We start from the raw sequence: 26266 nt of genomic DNA on the forward strand, positions 1-26266 counted from the left end.
TCCCATTTGATCAGTCTTTATGAATTGGTATTTTTTTCAAACAGTAAAGCATTCTAATATTCGCTTTTTTCAAAACTAAGATTTTCTTAAAGATTACAATCATTGTCTCCCAATAATTAAGATTTCAGGTTTCAGCACAAAATGGAAAAAAGAATGCCAATACTTTTTTTTAATGAAAGGTTCATTAGATGTAATATTTGGTACAGGAAGGTATTTAATTTATACTTTGGCTGAAATGTAAGTAACTATTCAAATTATAATTCATTAAAAGAGATTGAACAAATAGTCCATAAACAGAAAAAAAGGGACAAAATTTAGTCCTTTTTTTTCCTTTAGATCCATTATAAAATAAACGTTTTAATTTGATCTTCAAAGGCTGGTTTTCTTGGCTGAACAGAGCAAAAAATAAAATAAAACTAGGAAGGATCCAGCCATGCTAGTGCAAGGCCATGCTTCAGCTACAGCAGCTTGTCATCTGATTACGGGCAGAAGTCAAACATGATGCCTTCAAAAAGAGAGAAGAGTTTTGTGGATAATTTCAATGCACTCTCTGATCTCATCTTCCTTGATCACTAGTGGGGGAGCCAACCGGATTGTATCTCCATGTGTCGGCTTGGCCAGCAGTCCATTGTCACGGAGTCTTAGGCAGACTTTCCAGGCATCCCAATCTTCAGAAAGATTAAAAAAGAAAAAGACTGATATTTTTCCTTAGCATCTAAATCTATTACAATATAAAACACACAACAAATAAGTCGCAGTTTTACTCGGTTTCATTTCCGGCAAGGAGACAAAACAATTTTGGAAGAAGACTGGAACTACTGTATGGTTGTATGAAGACAACATGTTTGGGGCTTTAGACTTTGTTGTGAATATATCGTTAATCTGAGCTTGGTAAGAGTTCTCTTGACATTTCCCCTTTTGCACATAGCAGCAGTTGCAGCCTTTCCCCAAGTTAGTGCCCTCCTGTTAAGTTAAACTTCAATTCCCAGACTGGCAAAATACATATTTTTGTGTTCTAAGCCAGTGTTTCCCAAACTTGAAAATTTTAAGGCATGTGGACTTCAACTCCCAGAATTCCACAGCCAGCAATGCTGGCTGTGGAATTCTGGGAGTTGAAGTCCACATGCCTTAAAATTTTCAAGTTTGGGAAACACTGTTCTAAGCTAATGGGATGAAGGCGTGAGGGTAGGGAGAAAAAACCATCTTTCCAGTGAAGCCACACCATCCTGATTCCCATCCAAGAAAGATGGAAGGATGCAGTGAGTATTTGGGTATTGCTTTAGAACTGATCCTGCAAACCTTCCTTGAAGGAGTGATGAGATGGACTTTCTATCACAGTGATATGTGGCAGCACAATATAACGATCATTTTACCTTTAGTTTCCCGAATAACAATAGCATTCAATAATCCTTTTCCTCTGACTTGCGTGACAATATCTGATGGCGTCTTCATGAGCTCGTTCCTCAGTATGCTGCCTATGACTTCTGCATTTTTAGCCAATTCTTCTTCTTCAATGACCTAAAACAGTTTTAAAATGAAGTTGAAAAAGATGAATACGGGGGATATCATAACGTTTTCAACAAGAAGTTTAACATGGAATAGTGCTATGACAGGTAATCAAGAGGTTCCCAAAATTATGCATGTCTTCTTTTGAAAGACATTAAAAACAAACTACATAAAATTACTCTGCAGTGTTTGTTAGTATCTGGGCTTCAAAACATGCAATTTGCCTAAATATTCCAGTGCATTAACAGATGTTTTCATGAAGCCCTTAAATCAGTGGTTCTCAACCTATGGGTCGCGACCCCATTTGGGGTCGATCAACCATTTTACGGGGGTCACGAAACAACGCGATCCGCCATTTCCCCCCCAGGGGGCGGCACCGCGCATGGGGGCGGCGCCTCGCATGCATGCCGTGCATGCGCGGCGCGTCCGTGTGATGGGGTCGCCGTCACACGAAGATTGACAACTGCTGCCTTAAATCATTACTTGCATACCTCAAGCGCTGCCATAGCCACTCGGCAGGCCAGTGGGTTCCCTCCATATGTAGAGCCATGTTCTCCAGGTTTTATGGTGAGCATAATTTCATCATCGCACAGAACTGCTGACACCTATGGAAGCAGTAGGATTGAATTTTTTTTTTTTTTAAAGAAACATTACTTTGCTTTCCAATATTCCAACAGAATATTTTGGTGCCTTCCACCTGAACACCTACTATATACAACTAAAGGCAGCAACACAGAGCAGCCTTAGGTGTTAATTTGGTTGTTCTGATGCCATCTGGCTTCTGGGAAAATGCTAAAGTTGCATCTGCTTTTAGCGATATCTTGGAAAAGTGTCTTGCAAGGATCAGCAGTGCTAAAAGTTTCTCCAATCATTTTTATTTTATTTATTTTATTTATGAGACTTATATACCGCTTTAAGTGCAAGCACTCTCTAAGCGGTGTACACCAGTAAGCAATGTATATATATATATTTACATTGCTCCCAACAATCTGGGTCCTCATTTTATCTACCTCAGAAGGATGGAAGGCTGAGTCAACCTTGAGCCGGTGAGATTTGAACCGCTGACCTGCTGAACACAGTCAGCTAAAGTGGCCTGCAGTACTGCACTCTAACTGCTGCGCCACCTCAGCTCATTTCTGCTGCAGCCCCAGCCAGTGCCGGCCCCAGACAGCTGCTATTTATTTATGTTTTTAATTTTTATATGCTGCCCAATCTCAAATTCATGCTTGGCACAACAGTGTTAAAAGAAAATCTAAAAAGCAACCAGACAGCTAGAAACAGCAGCTGGAGTAAAAACAGACTCATAAATTACCAATCAGCATAACCAAAGTATGGGCTCAGCCCCACTTCCTATCTTCCTAAAGGCCATCAGGGTCAGAGCCAATCTAATCTCTCAGGGAATGATATTCCAAAGTCCAGGAGGCATGACGGAAAAGACTCTCTTCCTGGGGCCCGCCAGACAACATTCCTTAGCAGATGGATCACAAGAGAATGTTCCACCATTTCAGTCCCTCTTGTTCAACGCAAGGCTCTAGGGCAGGGGTGGGGAACCTTGGCTCTTTTATGACTTGTGGACTTCAACTCCCAGAATTCCTGAGCCAGCCATGCTGGCTCAGGAATTCTGGGAGTTGAAGTCCACAAGTCATAAAAGACCCAAGGTTCCCCACCTCTGCTCTAGGTCATTTCTAAGTTACTCTTGGAAGCCCAAAGGATTCACTAAGCAAGATTTGGATGTAATCCTATTTATTTATTTATGAGACTTATATACCGCTTTAAGTGCAAGCACTCTCTAAGCGGTGTACACCAGTAAGCAATGTATATATATATTTACATTGCCCCCAACAATCTGGGTCCTCATTTTACCTACCCCGGAAGGATGGAAGGCTGAGTCAACCTTGAGCCGATGAGATTTGAACCACTGAACTGCTGAACAGAGTCAGCTAAAGTGGCCTGCAGTACTGCACTCTAACTGCTGCGCCACCTCGGCTCTTATGCTTGGAACTAAATCCCATGGAGTTCAAAGAAGTTACGGAACCCTCCACCCAGGTTTGAGCGCTTCTTGAATTCAGTCAGAGATATCTATTTTGCAGCAAGTGCGGGTCCATCGAGGACAGCGGACTACCTCAGTCCTATAAAGTGAAAGACATGCTGAAAATTCTTTTTCTAACAAATGTGGTCCTATTTAAATCCATTAAACTTGTAAGTTCCCTCTTCGTGTTTAGTTTTTCTCTTCTTTTTGCCTTTTTTTCTTTGTTCATCTTTTTCCCCCTTTCTAAAGAAGTGTTTCATGAAAATAAAAATATATATAATTTTTAAAAAGCAACCCCTACCTCAATATTAGAGATGTGTGAGGTTTCGTTTCTAAGTAATTTTTTTAAGGCGAATAGGAAAGATTTGTGAAAGTCCTGCCACGCTGTAACAACTTCACGGTAGGTATGTAGTTCAGCGTTCTACAAATTACTCGTTATCATTAATTTGTTCAAAAATTCAAAACACAAATTCAGAGTACTTAAAAATATAGTTCTTACAGGATAAACACCTCCAGACAGTGCCTTTCCAAGCAAAACCAGGTCAGGTCTAACATTTTCATGATCAACAGCTAGCATTTCCCCTGTTCTGGCTAATCCAGTCTGAATTTCATCAGCAATAAAGAGCACCTGTTAATTGTAAAGAGAAACAAACAATAGCCTTCTATGGAAATTATAGAATTAATATTTCTTCAACATACCAAGTTTATTCTAATATTCCAAACAATTCTATTTCAAGAAGCTAATACGATCATATCACAAGAAATATAATATTACTATTATCATAGATCTGTATTATATAATATTACCTTTCAAAATTGCCACATGGCCCTAACGTCTGCTGATTAAAATCACCTATTTCAAAGTATGGTACCCATTTATAAATTTAGGTGATTCCATCTGTATATACAGACCATTCTCTCAACAGAAATAGTCAAATCTTATTGAGCAAATTGCACAGTGTATATTCCAGTGGTGGCGAACCTATGGCATGGGTGCCAGAGGTGGCATTCAGAGCCCTCTCTCTGGGCACGTGCGCCGTCGCCCCAGTCCTAGGCTTTCAGCTGGATTTTATAAAACCTTTTTGCTTTAGGCCTCTGCCGCCGTGTGAAAAAAAAAAAAGGTTCAATCAGTCAATTTCAACTTCTCATGGAAAAAAAAAGATCTTGCAAAGTTGGAATTGATTGAAATTTTTAATCCCACCCAGTCTGCTGTTACCACCGCAGCCACGCCCACCCAATTGGCCACATCCAGCCAATGGGTCACACCCAGCCAATGGGCCACACCCACCCAGCACTCAACGATGCATAAGTGGGTTTTGGGTTTTAGTTTGGGCACTCAGTCTCTAAAAGGTTCGCCATCACTGGTATATTCCCTAACAGCAGAAAGAGCAAAAACATGATGGAAGCAGAGAAGGGAATAGAGAGGATGAAAAGGGGGAAAATACCCAGATGGATAGGAAGAAATGAAGGAAGGAAGGAAGGAAGGAAGGAAGGAAGGAAGGAAGGAAGGAAGGAAGGAAGGAAGGAAGGAGCATTCTCAAAGGCCAATCTTTAAAAATATCCATGCTTTTCAGCAGAAAAAGTCTATAGTCCTTTATATATCCTGCTAATCCTTTTCTTTTAACTGTTTGGAAGCTAATAATATGTGCAATTTTTTATCTGAGCCACTACTATGCAGTTAAATGTAAGATACATGTATAATATAATAATGCCACTTAATATTCAACCAAGCTATAACCAAAAGTAAACAAAATTGTTAAAACAGCTCTGTCAACAAAATGAGTAGTAAAGACAGTTTACTAGTTGATTGGAAGTGGTTAAGAACCCACAAAGCATACTCTTCTGCTTCAGATAGGCACAGAGCAGATAAGATAGTAGAGCTGAGTAATGTCTCATCTTTGAGAATAAGATTCCAACAGAACAATACAAGCATCATTACTGAGAAAAAGGAACACTGATTTTTCAAAATGTGTTATACTATGGCAGTGTTTCCCAAACTTGACAATTTTAAGGCATGTGGACTTCAACTCCCAGAATTCCACAGCCAGCGTTGCTGGCTGTGGAATTCTGGGAGTTGAAGTCCTCATGCCTTAAAATTGTCAAGTTTGGGAAACACTGTACTATGGTATTAACTCCAAGGCATTTTGTTTTTTATACTATACCTTAAAATATATTTTTTTATACTTTAAAGTCCCAGAAGCACAAAAGGTAACCCAAAAGCTTTAGGTGAAAATTTTCAAAAGTTGCTGTCAAATTATTAATTCTGATTGAAAGAAAAGGAGGATATTATGAAATACATAGGGAATATTGTATTAATGATATTTAATCAAAGGTTATGTTATTTTAACTGCCCTGAAATTAAAACCAATTTTAGTTCTGTGTTCTCACCCTATCCATGTTTATATCCTGCCTTTGCCTAATTTTGGGAATCTAGTCTCCAGCCCAGAAATAGCTATGTTGCAGCTCAGTAATGAGTTTTTCACTCTGAATACAGTAATAATATCTAGAAAATCTATAATTTTGGGTACAACAGAGTACTGTCAGAAGATATCCTAATGTGTGTCTTGAAATATGTAATAGCAATAGACAATTCCTTCCTCTGCTCTAAAAGAAATGATTGTGTCGGTTAATTACAAAGCTTGGCCATTTCCCAATGTTTAAGTATTCTCATTTTAGAACATCTGACAAAGTCAGTTATTAATCCATGAAAGTTTATGACTTTTAATGACATTTGTTAGTCTGAAATGTGTTACCAGACCTCTTCTGATTTTTGGCTACCATAGACTAACATGCTCTCTTACAATGTCATTTTGAAACAATAACTTACATTGTGCTTTGTGCAAAGTTCTCGCACTCCTGTGAGATAACCTTTATCAGGAACAACCACACCAGCTTCACCTTGAATCGGTTCTACCATAAAGGCCGCAACATTTGGATCCTGAAGCGCACGCTAAAAGGATAAGCACATTTATAGAAGAATCAGAATCACTAAATACAACTCAGAAGAGGAGCAAGTCTTGGATAAGACCTACAGCCAAAACATACTGAATCTTATTTCTGAATAGGTCAGCTCATACCAGATTCTTTTAAATATTAAAAAAATGCAGATTTTTTTCAATGCAACGCACAAGCCTATGTCACCATCTATGTAAGCAATTTGATTATGTGGCACTTTAAATTAACAACCATTTGAAATGTTCTTAGCATGGGAAATGCATAGAATAGCTTTATAAAGTGAAATGCTCTTGAGAAAAAAAACTGCACTAGTTAAATAATACCTGAAAAATACATGTCAATACTTAATATTCCTCTTCTCCAGTTCTCAGTGGTAAATTTTTCAAGGGCAAATTTCTCCCTATACTAACTTTACCAAAAGTTGAATTTTTAGTTAGAAACAAGTGAAATTTATAATAAAAAGTTGGCCCTTTACTTCTGCCTCTCTTCTTCCTCAATCTGTTTCACATACTTTTTGCTATCGTCTCTGCCTTATTTTCATTTTTTTTATTCTCCTTTGTTCTTGTATTATCCACTCTCCCTGCCTTCTCCACAAGTTGAGAGCCAGGATCTCAGTCCCTCACCATGAATCATACTCAAATTGTCGTAAATTTTCATGGCCAATATCAATCGGGCAGCAATGGATTTCTAAACCCTGAGGCCAAACACTGACCATATTCACATTGTTCAATAGGTTGTATCTCATCCTCACATCCTTTCCTTCTTTCACCATATATTGTATACGTCCAATTCACCTTTTCAATTCTGAAGGGCTTGCTTCCATTTTAAAACATTTTATTGAATTCTACAGTACATACCAATAAGCAGAATCCTTATTTTTGTCATATTTTGCTCCAAAGCAACTGGTATAGGAACTATTTGGATCCCAGAGAGATTTTTCCCACATGATAGGCAGGAAGGGTGGACAATACCAAGTGGGATTTTTGTGTATAACTCTTATCACAGACTATTATAAAACTATTTTGTGTTACTAAACCACATGTTCTCATGCTGAAGCAGTTCAATTCTATCACCAGTTCCATGAGAAAATTCATCCATATGCAAGTCCACGTCTCATAAGCAAAATCATTTAAAGAAATCTCCATGTGCAACATTTATCCTTAAGACACTACTCAGAAGCCAAATCTGCAAAAGCTATTTCAGCCTTCCAGGACATTCAGCTAAATATATTACAACACAGATTGGGAAATTGTGAGGTACCTCAAGGGCAGGCAAATCATTGTAGGGAATTATTTCAAAACCTGGCATAAATGGTCCAAACCCATCATAGCTGGAAGGATCTGTAGAGCTTGAGATTGCCGATAATGTTCTTCCCCAGAAATTGCCAGCTAGTAGGGGGGAAAAGACAAGTACACTAAGAGAAGGACCTATATTTACTGTTCAGTATTGTTTATGTAGATAAGAAAAGATATAATAATAATAATAATAATAGTAAAGTTGGAAGGGACCTTGGAGGTCATCTAGTCCAACCCCCTGCTGGCAGGAAACCCTACACCATTTCGGACAAATGGCTATCCAGTCTCTTCTTAAAAACTTCCAGTGTTGGAGCATTTACTGCTTCTGGAGGCAAGCTGTTCCACTGATTAATTGTTCTCACTGTCAGGAAGTTTCTCCTTAGTTCTAGGTTGCTTCTCTCCTTGATTAGTTTCCACCCATTGCTTCTTGTCCTGCCTTCAGGTGCTTTGGAAAATAGCTTAATTCCCTCTTCTTTATGGCAGCCCCTGAGATATTGGAATACTGCTATCATGTCCCCCCTTGTCCTTCTCTTCGTTAAACTAGACATACCCAATTCTCGCAACCGTTCCTTATATGTTTTAGCCTCCAGTCCCCTAATCATCTTTGTTGCTCTTCTCTGTACTCTTTCTAGAGTCTCAACATCTTTTTTACATCGTGGTGACCAAAACTGGATGCAGTATTCCAAGTGTGGCCTTACCAAGGCATTGAAGAGTGGTATTAATACTTCACGTGATCTTGATTCTATCCCTCTGTTAATGCAGCCTAGCACTGTGTTGGCCTTTTGGCAGCTGCAGCACACTGCTGGCTCATATTTAGGTGATTGTCTACTAGGACTCCGAGGTCCCTCTCACAGTTACTACTATTGAGCATGGTGCCACCTATGCTGTACTTGTGCATTTGGTTTTTCTTGCCTAAATGTAGAACCTTGCTTTTTTCACCATTGAATTTCATTTTGTTAGTTAGTGCCCAGTGTTCAAGTCTGTCCAGATCCTTCTGTACTGAAGCCTGTCTTCTGGAGTGTTGGCTATTCCTGCCAGCTTGGTGTCATCTGCAAATTTGATGAGTTCCCCATCTATCCCTTCATCCAAATCGTTGATGAAGATGTTGAAGAGTACTGGGCCCAGAACAGAATATGAGTAACTGTATGTTCAAAAATATACTGTCACCTTTATTATGGATGAACGTCGATCGAATTCCACCATCTTGATGATTTTCTGTCACAATTTTATTATATTTGTACTGGGTACCATGTTACAGCTAACACTGTTTAACCTACATTTTTCGTTTCCAACTATAGCAGAATGCTGCTATCTAATATAGACACATAAGAAGGGACATTTATCTTTACATTATAAACACCTTGCAATATAATAACACCAAGGTCATGAATGGAAAATGATAGCATTTTAAAGTTGGTGGTGACTGAATGAATGGAGTACCAACCTAACTGGAGCAGATCCCAAAGTAGCCTTGACCATTGTTTTCTTCCGTTATGAGGAATAGAACAATAAATGTTACATATTATAATTTTCAACTTTAAATTACATGTCCATCATAAACCTCCAGCACTACTATTATTATAAAAGAGAACTCTTCTGTTTTGTTAGCTATACATGCTTCTTAAGCCAATACGCTGATTCTAGTTGGTTACTCACCTGCAAAAATAATCTTTGCTTTGTATTTTGGAATACCTTTCACTGAGTAAGCCCATTTACGAGCCAGTTTGCATGCTGTTTCTCCAGCCTCCACACCTAAGACAAAGAACACACATATAACAGAGATGGGAAGGAAAGCAGGAAATAAACATTGTGGAGTCCATGGTGCACTCTGAGCTTGGTTTGCTTTCAGACATTTCATTAACTGACTAGGTAACATCGTTAGTGCAAGTGAACGTGGGATTTGCTCCCTGTTTAGAGACAACAGCTTGCCCTGCCAGTGTTGGTGGGGGATATGGGTTTCTTCTTGGTAGTTCCTTGGTTGTGGTACTGCTTTCTACTTGCTTGTTTGTCCAGTGCTAATCCCTGTTTATTGGATTGTTGGCTGCTGGAGAGGATGTGTTCTAGTCACATAGAGACAGAGAGACATTTATGCACCATTCAAAAGAGGCAATAAAAAAGCTCAGAAGGAAACAAAAAGACCAGTCCATTCTGTTCATGGAACTTTCCCTTGCTCAATTACACTGCTTTCTGTTGTAAGCACTAGATGATTCTTATTTCCTTATCCAGCCTCTGATAGACCTGTGCTGCTGTTACTTTTGTTTATACTGTGATGTTGTTGGAATTCCATTTAGCAGCTTCATGGCTGTCCCTGTTTGGGGTCAGAAGCAAGGGCTGGCTTGGGTGGCTCTTGGATAGGAGAACAACAGATAATACCAGAGTTGCAGACTAAGGTAGGACATTTAAAAATAACCCAAATAAAGCATTGGCAAATCATATCCACGTTACTTGTGAAAAAAAACCTCATGCATTTTTCAGGCTTTTTCAGGGAGCTGGCACTACCACAGGATTTTTCCATAATATCCAAAAGATCCAATATATGGATTAAACATGATTTTTTAAAAAAATATTAAATTTTAATTATGATTTTCTTTTCAATATTTTTGGTCTTCAAGTGCCACCTAGTGGTTTCACAGATGGTACTGTATCTAAGGCAGTCCAGCTATCAAATATATTTCTTTCGCCTATGTCTGTGGCCGCACAATTGGCAAATTATGACTTTGGGTAACTAATTTAGGATTTTAAAAAATGTAAACCAATAAGGTAAAAGTAATATAAAAGGACACATAAATTCCACCTTCCTAAGATCCAGGAAGAGGGGTAAGAGGGGCATTGCTCTGGAAAAAATTTTTTAAAAAAGGTAGCACCTGATTCTTGCTAAATAAAAAAAATACAGTAGTTTTAATTGTACTTCTCAAGGGAATATGTGAGATGTAATAATAATTTTTTATTTTGCGGTCACAGACCAAAATACAAGTGCAACAAAAGAAAACACAAGAAAAATATAATCACAAACAATTAACACCAGAAGATATGTGAGATGTAGACTCCCTATAGGAAGACTATCCTAGTTGGGATATGGAGGAGTCAGCCCCATGGAAATACTGCTGTGTATTTCAATTTTATTTAATGTTTGTAATTGTTTTTACCTTAATTCTTTTCCACCCAGAATCACTTGTTGAGAGGAGTAGCTGTATAAACTGAATAAAAGAACAAACAAAGAAACAAGGCATTCTCTCTCTCAATGGGATCAGAACAGACACAGAATGTTGCATCCAACAGATTTCCAAGGTTCCAGGTAGTAAGTTCACATTTTAGAATTTGCAGCTTGCTTCTATAGCACAGATGTTATACAGATGCTTATTTGCATTCTGATTGGAGGAGAGGTCAAGAAATGTTACCTGTGTTCATTGGAAGCACTTTATTGTATTTGAACATCTTCGTGATGTATTCTTCATATTCACCAAGCACATCATTATAAAATGCTCTTGAGGTAAGAGTTAGTTTCTCACACTGGGATTTCAAAGCGGCTACAATCTTTGGATGACAATGGCCTTGATTGACAGCACTGTAAGAACTTAAGAAATCAAAATATTTTTTGCCTTCTACGTCCCATACGTAAACACCTGAAAAGGAATTAAAACAACCAACATTTAGTTATTTCAAGATGATCTATCTGCATGAAAAAAAATTAAGCAGCTATCATTTGATAGGTATAAAGTGACAATTACAGTACTGCTGGAAGCTGAAATCATATTCTTGGTTACCTAGAATCCCATTGAACAAAATGAGACCTACCGTACTTTCCGGCGTATAAGACGACTTTCGCAAGCTTTAAAATTGGCGCCGAAGACGGGGGTCGTCTTATACGCCGAGTCATCTTATACGCCGGAAATAATAACAGTAGTTTCCGGCATATAAGATGACTTTCTAGGCATGAGACTCGGCGCCAAAGACGGGGGTCGTCTTATATGCCAGGTCGCCTTATACGCCGGAATATACGGTACTTTTAAGTAATTGTGCGCAGGTTGCGTTGAAAGTCATTTCTCTGATAAAACTACTATAGCTACATAATCAAGATTTCTAAAGTGGCTTTCCATCACAAATATACTTTATAAATGAAATTATTTTGTTTAGCAAAACATAATCAGAATGACAATAGTACAGAGATAATCTTTTTCTCATTTCTGGCATGTTTGAACACAAAAATTTAAAGGTTTGTCTTTTATAGCCTGTGTTGCATTCACAGAAAATTCACTCAGTTGAGTAGAATGACAACGTAACATCAAGGAAGCTGTGCTGTGACAAATATTCTACTGATACTTAGACCACACTGAAGTCTGAAAGTTCAAGGTTATAAAATGAAATACAAAGAACGATCCTCTTCCTTTGAAAATGACTGTGTGCATACTTTTGCTAAGAAAAACCTTCTCATTTGAGGGAAGTGCCAGTTTTCTTCCTTCCTTAGCACCAATCAGGATTACTTTTTTGATCCATTCCATAGCAAGAGTTCTGGAGAACTCTGCCCCATTGTTTCCCCCATTTCCCAGGACTGACAATGCATGCTGGAACAAATAAGAAGAGAAGCTGCACACAGTCTAGACCAGGGGTAGGCAACCTTGGCTCTTTTATGACTCGTGGACTTCAACTCCCAGAATTCCTGAGCCTGCATAGCTGGCTCAGGAATTCTGGGAGTTGAAGTCCACGAGTCATAAAAAAGCCAAGGTTGCCTACCCCTGGTCTAGAAGTACCTCAATCCTGGTCTTTGATAATCTGGCAGTCTCAACCATAGATAGCATTCTATATTAATTTTAGTTAATAGACACTATCATTAATTGATACAGACATGAAACTCAAAAAATCTATTCCAAAGACAATAATTAATTCTTGGTTGAAACACCAGCTTCTAAATGACCAGCTCCTCACAAAAATCAGGAGGGCATGATTTCTTCAAAGGGTATGAGAAACCTACTTTTCCCTACATATCTTGGTGATCTGTTCTATATTTAATCATTACCCTCTTTTTTAATTCGTTATCTAAAATACAATTTCTACCCAAATCTAACATAGGGTAGATCTTTCTGCTGTAGGAGAGCTCACAATGGGCTTACATGTGAATATCTTGCACGAGCTGATACAATGGCACCAGGGGAAGATTGCTTACTTTCACGTTTGCAAGGTAAGCAGACAACTAGATAGCTGCATTTCTCTCCCAGAATAATATGCTTCAGCAGGCTGCAAGGTACCAAGGCAAAAGAATTGTGTACTTGTCCTTAAGGAAGCACATTACTTGTTACTTATCTAGTTGCCAAGCACACTGTCGGTGAGATATTATTCCACAAACCTGCTAATGTGCAGCTGTAAACCAGTAAAAGAGTTGACCTACAAACAGTTTCCAGCTGCTTGTGTTGTACAACAAGCTTTCATCTAACATTATGAGGCAATATAGTAGCAAGGAAATAGTTAGACTTTGACACCGTTTAAGCTTCTAATTAAACCGATGATAACATTCTCACAAAGTAGTGAAGCTTGCTAAGTGGAACAAAAGCAGAGACACCATGGATGAGGCGCTAAGTGTTGCAAATTACTGGTGTCCTAAATCCTGGACAGCCTTGTAAAATATATTCTGTCTTTGTAGAAAGACAAAACCAAAGGCCCTGTAATTTTTACAACGGAAACAGAAGGAGAAAGAGAGAGATGAGAGAGAAAGATCAGATATTAAAATTCTGTTCCTGCTTACAGATTTGAATCTGAACATAAATCTCAACTGAAACTTTTATGCTAGTTTTATCTGCCTTTTAATATTTTATTCAGGTTATTCAGTGGACTACTACAAGGAGAAATATTAGTGTTCCAATAGCCACAAATACAAAACTAAATGGGGAAGAGGCACTTGCACCACAAAATAACTTAAAATTTCTCAGACAACAGGTAGTATATTTCTAATAGGAAGGAGACACAGGTTGGGGACATTTAATATATTTCTTAAAGTTTAAGGAGCCTTCAGGAAAAGAATCTCGGTCAGAACTGACTCTTTCCATCATTCTCTTATTTATGGATAAAGCTGTAGCAGTAGTCTCAGCTTAACTTCAAAGGGTCATTTTTACAGCTGAATTGACTTACCCAACTCTTATTTGTGACACACTATCTGATGGGTTTTCAAAATACTTATCTTCTTCTTTAAACATGATATGCTTTTGCAATAGCAGCCTTTGGACAAATGATTTGCATTCTGTTTTTCATAGGTCAGCTATGTCTTTAACATAGTTAAAGCGTTGGAAAGGTCCTTGGGGGGTCTACTAGTCGAATCCCCTCGCTCAAGCAGGAAACTCGATACCATTTCAGACAAGTGACTGTCCGATCTGTTCTTAAAAATCTCCAGTGTTGGAGCATTCGCACCTTCTGGAGGCAACTCCTTCCACTGATTAATTGTTTTCACTGTTGGAAGTTCCTCCTTAATTCTAGGTTAGTTGATAATTGCTGCAATTCTCATTATGGCTACAGATAAAACATACAACTACAGATAATCCTCAGTTAACTACAGGGATCAGCAATTCTGCTGGCAATAGAAAAATCATATGATCATAGTAGTGACTTATGATAGCAGTTGTAGTCATTAATTGAAATGCATGTGGTCATTAAGAACATCACATGACTGTGAGTTCCTGTCAGCTTCCCCACTGCCTTTACTGCAGTGGCCCCCAATCTTTTGGGTATCAGGGACCAGTTCCGTGGAGAGATGTTTTTCTGTGGACCAGAGGGGGTTTGGTTTCATGTGCTGCCTGCATCCCATGGATGGGGCTTCGCTTGTTTGTGCAGACCAGTTTCTGGCACGCTGTGGATTGGTGTTGTCTACAGACTGGGAGTTGGGGACCCTGCTTTACTGTACTTGTCAGAAACCAGCAGTGAAGCAAATGATGATCATAGCAATAACATGCTGGTGGGTTAGCACAAGGGTTGCCTAATCATGATCAAATCACTGTGGAGACACTGTGGTGGTCACAACTATGATTATAAGTCTCCATATTCAGCACCCTTGTAACGTTGAATGGTCACATAAGTGGTTACTAAGCAAGGATTAACTGTACAGCCAACTTTCTTGGCATACACATATACCTCAATTTTTCCCAGCCTAATGCTCTCTAAATAAATGGGGCTATAACAGCCACAATTCCAGGTAACATGATCAACAACATCATACAAGTAACTGGGTAAGAAATATGCCGGGGCTCCAGGTAAATTCAGTTTTGAATTTACATTTTCTCCCCCCTAAGATCTATTAGGAGCATTTGTCAGGGGCACCAGCCCAGCAATGTGTAATGTGTAAGCAATGAGCTTACAGCGTAAAGAGAAATTTGGATATTCATGCAAATATCTGGAACAGGCCTTCAATAAAATTAGGAAAATGTTTTCTGTGCTCTTTAGCATACATTCATCCAGTTATAGATACAGGTTTCTCTCACATGACACACATACACACAAATAGCTGATTAAATGTTGGCCAATATTCTGATTGTAATACCTGGATCAGGAATCTTTGGGGCAGAGCACAGCCAGTCTATCACTCATCCATATGCATAAATAAGCTGCTAATATGAGGCAACTGATGAGCAGAACGGTTCCAAACTTGATACTGTCAAACTGCTCATCATACTTCTAGTCATAAGAATAAATAAAAGAGATCAGTCTTCTTGACAAATATCCCTGCCAGTGCATTCCCTTGCTCCCTCCCGTGCCCTCTCCTATCACACATGAACTTATTTTATCTCATTCTTCATAGATCAAGAGCTGTAGTGGCGCAGTGGTTAGAATGCAGTATTGCAGGCTAATTCTGCCAACTGCCAACAGTTCGATCCTGACCAGTTCAAGGCTGGGTCAGCCTTCCATCCTTCTGAGGTCAATAAAATGAAAACCCAGATTGTTGATTCTGTACGCTGCCACTTTAACCACTTAAAGAGTGCTGTAAAAGCACTATGAAGTAGTTTATGTCTAAGTGTTATTGCTATTGCTAGATCTGCTAGCAAAAAAAAAAAAAAGAGGACTGATCCCACAGTAAGTTCTCTCCTTCTTCAGAGGACACATGGGGAGAGGAGAAACAGCAGCTACAGAGCCCTACTCTTCCTAAACAGTCTCCCTGAATATCAGTATTTTAGTGGGTGAGCACCTGCTACTATGGGAATGGAAAGTGAAAGATTAAGACCAATATAATCCAATATTCTCTAAATCAGTAACGCCTAGAAACAAATCACATCCATTAAAAAGATGTACCTTTTCCTTTTTCAAGTGCCACAGGGAGTGGGTGATAATTATGTGCACCATATTTAGCTTCACGTTCAAATATGTAGTCTGAGGATGGTGGGCCTTGGATTGTTTTCTTTGTTGCAATCGATGTAGCCGAACTTGCTGAAGTACGGATACCCTGACGCAGAACCGCCAAGCATTGTGGATGGGCCAGTTTAGAAAGCATGATTGTAGTACTGTTGTAATCTGAAACCAAAGGAAAACGGTAAGAAACCTGTAGATTCCTAGGGAGCCACAGTTTTATCAGAAAAATTATATTTAAAAAAAAAAAAACACTTAACATTAAGTTCCAGAAATAATAGTCAATGGATTCAGGAGTTTGACCAGCTTATTAACATTTTTGAAGCATTTTAATATTGTTCAAGCAATCTAAATCTTAAGGACACTGTTAAAATCTTTCCAAGACAGTTGAAAAATGTCTAAAACAGCCTTCCCCAGTCTCCCATCCTTCAGATATCTTGGAGTAAATCACAGAATTAACTGCAAGTGTCCACTGGAGCATGCTGAATTAGGAAAATTGCTCTATAAATAAACTGGACAATGAGGAACATCAAAGATTCAGCCCTAAACTTTCATTCTTTACAAGATCCAGAGACGCTCTGAACAAACGGGGCTATCCGGTCGGTGGCTTTGGTTCTTTGCGATTGTGGTGACGTGCAGACAACAAAACATATTTATACCTGCCTTTGTGTCCTGATCAGTGTACACTTCAGGACCTCATGACAGCGCGACAGAATGCAATTAATGTTTCTAGTTTCTAGGCAAGATCCGTTTAATGTGTACCTATTTTAATCTTGTATTTTGTATCTTAATTTTATGTCATATAGCATGCCTTATTTTAACTGTGATGCTTCTGATACAAATGAACAAATATTCTCAATCTCTTTCTAATAAATTACAGGCAGGTGTATTGCTCCCAAGGAATGGCTACTTGCTAGCAAGTATGTCTGTGTATGAAAAAGTCAGAAGGATGAGGATGGATAAACATGCTTTAAAATGAATGATAGAATAATGGTTCTAGGCAGCCCCTTCCTATTCTATTGTTTTACATTAGTGACAAAGCTACACCAAATTAGCTATAACATTAAAAACCTTAATATGCTCCATTGATCTGTTATGATATGACTCAATCTATGATACATACCACTTCTGAAGTTTGAAATCAACACATAAACAAAGATAGACGAACAATTTTGAAAGTTACTTCCAATGAGATAGAGTTGGAAGAACTGGTAATTTACTTAGATCAATTTCTCCAATGTGTTTGTCAGATGTCTTGGTCTTCAATATAAATAACTCCAAGTCTATAAACCCAAGGGCACCAAATTACAGAAACCTGAAGGAATCATAGATTAATTACTGAGATTACAGGTAGTCCTTCACTTACGACCACAATTGAGCCAAAAATTTCCACTGTTAGGTTAGACCAGGGGTAGGCAACCTCAGCTCTTTTATGACTTGTGGACTTCAACCTGGCTCAGGAATTCTGGGAGTTGAAGTCCACGAGTCATAAAAGAGCCGAGGTTGCCTACCCCTGGGTTAGACAGTTGTTAAGTGAGTTTTGCCTTATTTTATGACCGTTCTTGCTCCAGTTCTTAATTGAATCACTGTAGTTGTTAGGTTAGTAACCCAGTTGTTAACTGAATCTGGCTTCCCCCATTGACTTTGCTTGTCAGAAGGTCGCAAAAGGGGACCACATGATCCAGGGACACTGCAACTGCCATAAATATGGATCAGTTGCCAAGCAGCCGAATTTTGATCACGTGACCATGCGGCTGCTGCAATGGTCGTAAGTGTAAAAAAAAATGGTCATGTCACTTTTATCCATACCCTTGTAACCTCAATCGGTCATTAAAAGAGCTATGCCAAGTCGAGGACTATCTGCACAAGAAAAACTACTGGAGCAGCAGGATAAAGTTCAAATGTACAAATGTACCTACAACAACAGGCCAATGGAAAAAATATCACCAACGACATGTTGAAGAGAAAGAATAAGACACATCTATTCAGGGTAGAAATTCTAAATATAAACTGGTAGATCAGATCAAATGTCTATCTGGTTTCCCATTGGTTGTACATGTAAGTCCCCAGGTTATAACAGCAGTTTGGATCGTGGCTTCCTTTGGTAAGCCATGCACTCATAAAATGTGACATCATGGGACCATATCACTTAGCAATGGCAGTGCCAACAGTCTTGGTTGCCACTGTAACCCAGAGACCATGCAGGTCATTATGAGAGGACCTCAAGTCACCGAAGAGCCAGGCAAGAGCTGCAGGAAGGTGAGTGAGTGCCATGGGCAAGCACTACTGAGTAGTGGGTGTGCTGGTGGAGGCCGCAGGTGGGTCATGGGTTTCTATGGAAGCATGGCTCCTCAGGAGAAAAGGTGGCAGGAGCAACTTCCAGGAATGACTTGCGACCTTCCCAGCAAGTTTTCCCATTGACATTCCTCAAGCAAAGTCAGCAGTGGAAGTCGCAAGTGGCAATCACACGATTGCACCTTACTGTGATGACTGCAAGTTTGCAGACCTGTTGTATTTCTGAATGGTCACTGAATGAATGGTTGTAATGCGAGGACTAACTAACTGAACACAGACAACTATTTTCTATGTTCAGCCAAAGCATTGGTTGTTTAGAAGCGTGCTGAAACTTCTAAACTTGAAAGGGGCATTCCTAACACGCTTTCATTTGCCATTTAACAAGAAAACGGGTGAGAATCAAAACCGGGTCTGCTTATTTTGTTTCAAAGATTTTGGATGCAAGCTATTAAGAGCATTTTTCCAGTTTGCTAAACTGTGTGGCAAGTTTTCTTCCAAGCAGCCTTTAAAGAGCAATTCATTGTAATTGCTCTACAACCCTAATCATATGACTGCCCCAACAGAGAGAGATAATTGACAAGAGACAAATACTCATAAACAAATAAACCCTGCTCAATTGCCTACAATTTCATAAAAACAGGGTTATTTTTTTCCTTCCTCAAAATAACACTGGCAGCATTTCAGGAAGTGGAGCAATACCTTACATATGAAGTAAAATCTTCTGCTTAGCTCTGAAAGCAAACATAAGTCTCTCTCTCTCTCTCTCTCTCTCTCTCTCTCTCTCTCTCTCTCTCTCTCTCCTTCTGTTTTGTTTTTGGGGGTTTTTTTGGCTTATTGGGACATTTGAAATTTTGAAAAGGTATTGTGATTCTGATGAAATGGCTGTCATAGGGAAACAGATATATAATTAGTTTACTGGAAGAGATATTTATCTGCACCTTCCTCAACTACCATGAGGAAGTTCCTTGCTACTCAATGTGTTTTGGGTTCTTTTCCCCCAAACAGATGAGAATTGCTGCAACTAGTTAGTGTTTTCTCTTATAAGCCTGTGTGGAGTCCATGCAATCTTTGCATATAATGGTTAAGCTAAAGGCCATTGTTTTGCTTTGCTGGGTGGTACAATACCATTTATGTAATAATTTTATTATTTTTTAAAAAAAAAATTATTTTTAAAATGAAAAGGAAAAATGTGGGGCAGAGAGTGTTTAGATGCCAAGATAAGTATCTGTTAATACCTCATAACCTATACAGTTTGTTAGTATTACTGTATGCTGCTTATGGAAATATAGTGTCTGTCTCTTGTATATAGTTTTAATTGTATTTTTTTATTTCATCCTGATTAAAAAAAATTAACAAAGCTGCCTGAAAGAGAAATAAAAATAAAGACATTACAAAGAAAATCAACATGATATTTGATAGAAATAAAATGTAAAACAATAGCTTCATTATTCCTTTAATACAGTGGTTCTCAACCTGTGGGTCGGGACCCCATTTGGGGTTGAACGACCATTTCACGGGGGTCGCCAAATAACACAGTCCACCATTTTTTTCCCCTTTTCCTTAGCTGTGCTACTCCCTTTTATTCTATTGGCTTTTGAAAGCCAACAGAAAAAACTCTCTTGAATAGAGTCTAATTCTATTGGCTTTCAAAAGCCAATAGGAATTGTCCAGGCTGTCTCTGCCCTGCTGAGCCCGCCAAAAGTCCCATTCTGCAAACGGTGCTGCACCAGTTGAGTAGTCCTCGACTTACGACCGGTTGAGTAGTCCTCGACTTACGACCGGTTGGGGGTCGCGGCATTAAAAAGGTTGAGAGCCACTGCTTTAATAGTTGCAAGTATATCCTAAACCAGGAATTCACTTCCCTTGATTGAGAGCAGAACCAGGCAGAGAATATAGAAACTGGGTTAATATATTGTAACTAAATTATAATATAGTTTATTTGGCATTGACTTCTCCTTTTATAGACCCCCCCTTTCCAGAATTTTAGCATCATGTTTTATGGTTTAGAGCAGTGGTTCCCAACCTTTTCTCTATCCTGCACCCCTAGAACGCTTCTGATATATTCTTGCACCCCTTACAAAAGTTTGAAATAACGTCAACGAATTATGCATATACACTATAATTTTGAAAACCCAAATTTTCGCACCCCTTGGAATATTGTCTCGTACCACCAGAGTGTGCGAGCACCCCGGGGTTGGGAACCCCTGGCTTAGAATGAGCATTCTCAAACTTTACAATTCCCTAAAAAGAAAAATTTGCACAATCCCCATCCCATAAATAAAATGAATTACTTCACCAAAATTAACATTGGAAAAGAAAGAAATATACCACCTACTAGAAGATATGTAACTTTTATCAGAGTTTCTTGACTTAAGTTTGTTTTTATCAGTACAGTTCAATTTTCTCCTATCACTCAAAAAACATTTCCTTTTGAAGAGCTGGACATTTAAAATAACAGATTTCATTCCCAATTTTGCTCTCTGCCCAAGCAAAACAGGAACAAAATTTTGCAGAACTCCATTTTGCTTTAGCAAACCTGATCAGTTCTGAAAAAGGTTTTGCAACCCTCACCCAAGTGCTCATGACTTTCCTTGAAGGTTACTATCTACTATTTGAGAATCCCCTGGCTTACCAATGTGCGTGAACCTAACTAATTACGGTTTATTCAACAATCTAAAATTAAAGAAAGCATGGTTTAGCACAAGTCTGGGCAACATGCTTTGATTTGGACCTATGCTTTAGTATTAGTGTCATGTCTTTTGAGGCTGAGTAGCAAAGCAGTATGGCTATGTCACTGGAATGACAGAGCTGATATTCTAGGCCGCAGCTGAATGGTGAATATAGAAATATATACAGAACAAAATACATGCATTTGGCTATGATACCTTGAATCTCAAAAAAAAATGTACAATAAAAAAATTGATTGTACTATTGAATTTTGGCAGTATAATATTAGCGGGCTCGGGGAAATGGGGAGGGATCTACATATGGATTACTATCCACTAGGTCATGGGTAGGCAACTTTGGCTCTTTTATGACTCGTGGACTTCAACTCCCAGAATTCCTGAGCCAGCATGGCTGACTCAGGAATTCTGGGAGTTGAAGTCCACAAGTCATAAAAGAACCAAGGTTGCCTACCCCTGCACTAGGTAGACCAGATAAGGATATCAACTTAACAAATAAGCTAAAACTGTACTTACTATAATTAGTTATAACAATATAATCTTGCAAGTTCGATGTGCTGTACCTCCTCCTCCTTATTGTTCAATGAATTAGGGAGGTGACTGAGCCACATTATCTCAACATTCCTGATTTAAAAAATGCTTTAGCCCCCCTTGCCTTGGTAATGGAGTCTACATATCTCCATCAAGTCGTCTTCCTTACTCACTTCACTATGGGTGGCCATCCCAATGTTTGCACATTATGCAAACATAGTCAGTATGAAAAATTTGTCTGAATATGGAGACAAAGCCATATTCAGGAATCCCGAGTTTCACAATTCTCCCACAGATGTCACATTAGTCAGCATATTTACCTTGAACAAATACCTGTTTGTCTGTACTTTTAATCTTTTGTATCATTCTAAGGAAAAATATCAGTAACATACCATAAATCCGTTCTGAATAAACAAAGCTACCCTTGGAATTTCTCACCAAGTGTTGCAAGAGAGAGGAAAATCACCCTGTTTTGCTGAAATACTTTAGTTTTTTATCTACATGTTCAGTTCAAATATGCTTGACAGGTCACAAGTGGATTAGCTGATCAAATATTAGCTAAATACATCCACTGTTAAGCATCCTTGTTTGGCAGGCACTAGAGAGCTACAAAGGGGCAACATGATAGAATCATTCTACGAACTTTCCCTTCTCCAGAATTACTGCTGTGGAGCAAGAAGCCTTTCATAGATGAAAAAGGAAGATCAGACAATAGTACTACATTAGAGTTTGGATGTACATATATTTAACATTTACAAGGAACTGATATCCACAGTGAGACCCAGTTGTTTATGATGTTTTGCTTCATACATGATTATTTCCTTGATACATCTATCCATATACTACTAAAACTCTCAGGCCTATAACAGGCGAAATGGTGCATCATAGAGCAATGGTTTTTGAATCAGGGTACTTCAAATGGGCTAACTTATAGAACAGTGGTGGCGAACCTATGGCACAGGTGACAGAGGCGGCATTTAGAGCCCTCTCTGTGGGCACGCATGCCGTCGCCCCAGTCCTAGGCCTTCAGCTGGGTTTTATAAAACCTTTTCACTTTAGGGCTCCGCCATGTGCAAAAAAAAAAAAAAAAGGTTATATCAGTCAATTTCAACTTCTCACAGGAAAAAAAAAAGATCTTGCAAAGTTGGAATTGATTGATTGAACTTTTTAGTCCCACCCAGTCTGCTGTTACCACCGCAGCCACGCTCATCCAATGGGCCACACCCACCCAATGGGCCACAGCCACCAGGCACTCGACGATGCATAAGTGGGTTTTGGCTTGCAGTTTGGGCACTCAGTCTCTAAAAGGTTCGCCATCACTGTTATAGAACATATCCAAAATCTGGGATCCCATGCTTTCTATGAATCAAAAATTGGCAAATTTATAAAACATTTTATGACATAATACAAAATGTCATAAAACACTTCCTGCACCGATGTTTAACTTCTATATAGTTCAATGTGGGCTATTTTCAAGACAGATACAGTGTTGAATGTATCCCAACTTTTCCAGTGAAGTCAGTGCATTAGAGATTCTGTCACTATTGAAGGCATTGAGGTATCTGGTAAGGAAATATCCCTAAAAGGATGGCCCAGTGAGTCACAAGTTGTCTAGTTAAACATAAAACCAAATAATTTGCTATGGAAAGAATGCTATTTTTAAAAAAATGATACATTCCAAATGACTCTCCAAACCAGCTAAATCTGAATTATGAGGCTACTGGGAAAGATTCAGTATTTTTGCAGTATTTCTGGACCAATTAAAAATGCATTTACAATTCTTCTAGTAATATGTTAATTCAAGGTGACTACATACAAGAGCAACATCCATTTCCAATGGTTTCCTTATCTTTGCAATGAATTTACCACAACAGTTGTCAGTCTTTCCATATCTCTGGATAGTGCTAAATAGCTTCCGAAGAGATTATATAACTATTCTAGTTGTTTGGGATGTATCAGTAAGTACTGTTGTTAATATTAAAACAGGGTACCAATGCACTTCAAATATGACATCTAGAGACTTCAAGGAAAAAGATCACATAAAATCTGGATGAGATCCAGGTTTAACATTGCATAATTCAAAGTTGCATCAGTATGAATGTAATGGGACTGTACAGATCTGGCCTTTCACACTTCCTCAAACAACCTAAATTAGCTTGCTTTGTAATAAAGGTTGACACCACGTTTGTTTTAATAATAAAATCTAATACACACACACATACTTCATGGTCACATTTTAAAAACAGAAAACAAGAGAGAATGATTGTTAAAACCTCCATTATAAAAACCAAATTTCCCTTGCTTTAAAAAATCAAAACTGAGTTATGTTACTCATGAAGCATATATACTGTTTTTAATCCTCTTTACCTGGAAACTTGAAAAGGTTTTTTCAATATAAAGTAAAGCCACTAAAAGTGGTGCTTTAAAAATTCCTTTTCATAGTTAATCCTTAATTATTTGGCACCAAGATATATCCATTAATAGGGTTGAATAATTAAACTCTTTTAATAGACATACCTTGGTGCCAAATAGTTATACAAGACATTCAATTTGCCTCCAATGCTAAAGGAAACAAATGATGTTGATTTTTAAAACATGCAAAAGAAGTGATATTTTTATAGTTCAAAACCCAGCCCCGGCATAGGACATATGTGGCGGAACAAAACAAACACTATTATTTCTTGGGGAACTGGAACACAGTATGGAAAATTTGTTTAAGATATGTATCTCCCTTGCGTCTTTTGACATGTTGGTGTAATATCTCAAAAAGCCTCAAAAGCCTGTCTAACACGTAGTATTACTGGGACAAAAATGTGAAGATAAAAGTGATAAGGACAGCTGAGAAGATTATAGGAAGCTCGCTTTCCATTATTCAGGATACTGCTTATAAGCGCTATGTGCTTAGAGCTTGAAGCATTGTTAGAGACCCCACACACCGACTTCATGGTCTGTTTCTGTTTCTCCCCTCTGAGAGGAGGTTTCAAAATATTTATAGCAGAACTACAAGATTCTATAACAGCTTTGTTCCTTATGCCATCCATTTGCAAATTTGCAGGATTCTTTTTTTCACCATGTATATGTATACATTCAAACTAGATTGTAATTTTTGTGTGTCATATATGTGTGTGTATGTGGGTATATGCACAATGATATTTTTTTTGAGAGCTGAACGCAAATAATGCATACATTTGAATGTATGCCGATTAATGTACATTTAAAGTGACAATAAAGTTTTTATTCTATTCTATTCTATTCAGACCTAATTAATTAAATTGCTCTCAAAAACATTATTCATCTCTCACTGCCACTTCTGTGTATTGGAACCGCTTGCCTTTGAAGAAGAGATTGCCATATATAACCGCAGTCAGTGAAACCCCCTATTCTTCGGTAAACGTTATTGTGTTAAAGAGATCCTCAGATGTGTATGGAGGGCAACCAAATCCCAGACAGACCCATGCCTGGGGACCTTTGATTCTTGCTAAAAATTATAAGGCAGTGTTTCTCAACCTTGACAATTTTAAGGCATGTGGACTTCAACTCCCAGAATTCCACAGTCAGCATTGCTGGCTGTGGAATTCTGGGAGTTGAAGTCCACATGCCTTAAAATTGTCAAGGTTAAGAAACACTGTAAGGACATAAGCAATGCAGAGGAGGACTGAAGGATGCTGTTATGCACTTATTTTTATTTTAGCAAGACCGACTGCAGCTGAATAAAACAGACGCCCTTCCCTCTAGTTTAGTCACAGCCATAGTATGCAACTACATTCCTGACATGCTCAGAATATATGATCGCACTCCATACGATCGATCGATCAGTCAACCAATCAATCAGAATACAACTGGAAGGGAAGAGTGACATCGAGTTCAACAAGGAGGGCTTGGGAGGAAGCGATGCAGCGACAACGCTAACAAGGGCAAAAACTGAGAAAGACTTTGGAGGATCCCTCAACAGAAACAAGCTCTGCCCAGAACTCCCAGCCTCTCTTTTCTCGCCATCCAGCAGACCGGGAACTCCCGGGAAATGGACTTTTGAGGAAAGTCAGCATCTTTCACCTCCCCAGATCCTAAACCGGACGCTAACCGGCACCCAATCCCTCCGCGGTACCTCCGAAAGCCGCCTCTCTTTCTCCGGATTTCCAAAACCCCTCGAGGGAAAGACAGCGCAGCTTATCCCGGTGGCCGTCAGAGCAAAAAAGGCCGATCACGTCACAAACCTACGAACAAGACTTGCCGCCAGCGAGGTACCTCATTGGTACCGCTTCCCCGATCACGCCAATCAGGGCGCAGGGTTCTTGCCTGGCCCCCTAGCTTCCGTTTTCTATTGGCTGGCTCCACTATCCTTGACCTTTTTAGTTTCGGACCTTAACTCCGCTTCTAACCAATCAGTTTATGCCAGTTAAAAAAAATGCTGTACCTTAGAAACCTTGGATGAGATTATTCGATAGGCTAGCAGGGTCTCCTCCTATTTGGAGCCGCTGGCAGTTTTCCCCACTATCAAGTAATAGCTATTAATCGATTTCCTTTGGTGGGGGGGGGATGGCTTTCCTTTCTCGAATTTCTCTCTGAAACTAGAAAGGAATCTGGAAAGGGAAGAACTGAAGGACTAGGGATGAGATGATAGCAGTGTTACAATATCTAAGGGGCTGCCACAA

At 38.9% G+C, this 26266-nt stretch overlaps 1 protein-coding gene across 1 annotated transcript; it reads right to left on the reverse strand.

The window, feature by feature from the left end:
• Positions 1-25855, reverse strand: OAT (ornithine aminotransferase). Its single transcript, XM_039340311.1, has 10 exons — positions 25720-25855; positions 16051-16269; positions 11184-11408; positions 9442-9537; positions 7751-7878; positions 6363-6485; positions 4035-4163; positions 1998-2111; positions 1374-1518; positions 1-668 (listed from the first exon to the last, which is right to left on the reverse strand). The coding sequence occupies exons 2-10, from the start codon at positions 16247-16249 to the stop codon at positions 508-510; spliced, it is 1320 nt and encodes a 439-aa protein (XP_039196245.1). The 5' UTR covers positions 16250-16269; positions 25720-25855; the 3' UTR covers positions 1-507.
• Positions 25856-26266: the final 411 nt, after the last annotated feature.

This window comes from Crotalus tigris, unplaced genomic scaffold, assembly GCF_016545835.1.
Source record: "Crotalus tigris isolate CLP2741 ecotype Arizona unplaced genomic scaffold, ASM1654583v1 scf7180000017536.10889498, whole genome shotgun sequence".
Classification (NCBI taxonomy): domain Eukaryota; kingdom Metazoa; phylum Chordata; class Lepidosauria; order Squamata; family Viperidae; genus Crotalus; species Crotalus tigris.

Excerpts from the sequence above, each read along its gene's own strand:
- OAT (XM_039340311.1), bottom strand. The coding sequence starts at position 16,249 with ATGCTTTCTAAACTGGCCCATCCACAATGCTTGGCGGTTCTGCGTCAG. Across the intron at positions 7,879-9,441 it reads AGCAAAGATTATTTTTGCAG|CTGGCAATTTCTGGGGAAGA; the intron begins GTGAGTAACCAA and ends CCCCCCTACTAG. Across the intron at positions 4,164-6,362 it reads AACTTTGCACAAAGCACAAT|GTGCTCTTTATTGCTGATGA; the intron begins GTAAGTTATTGT and ends TACAATTAACAG.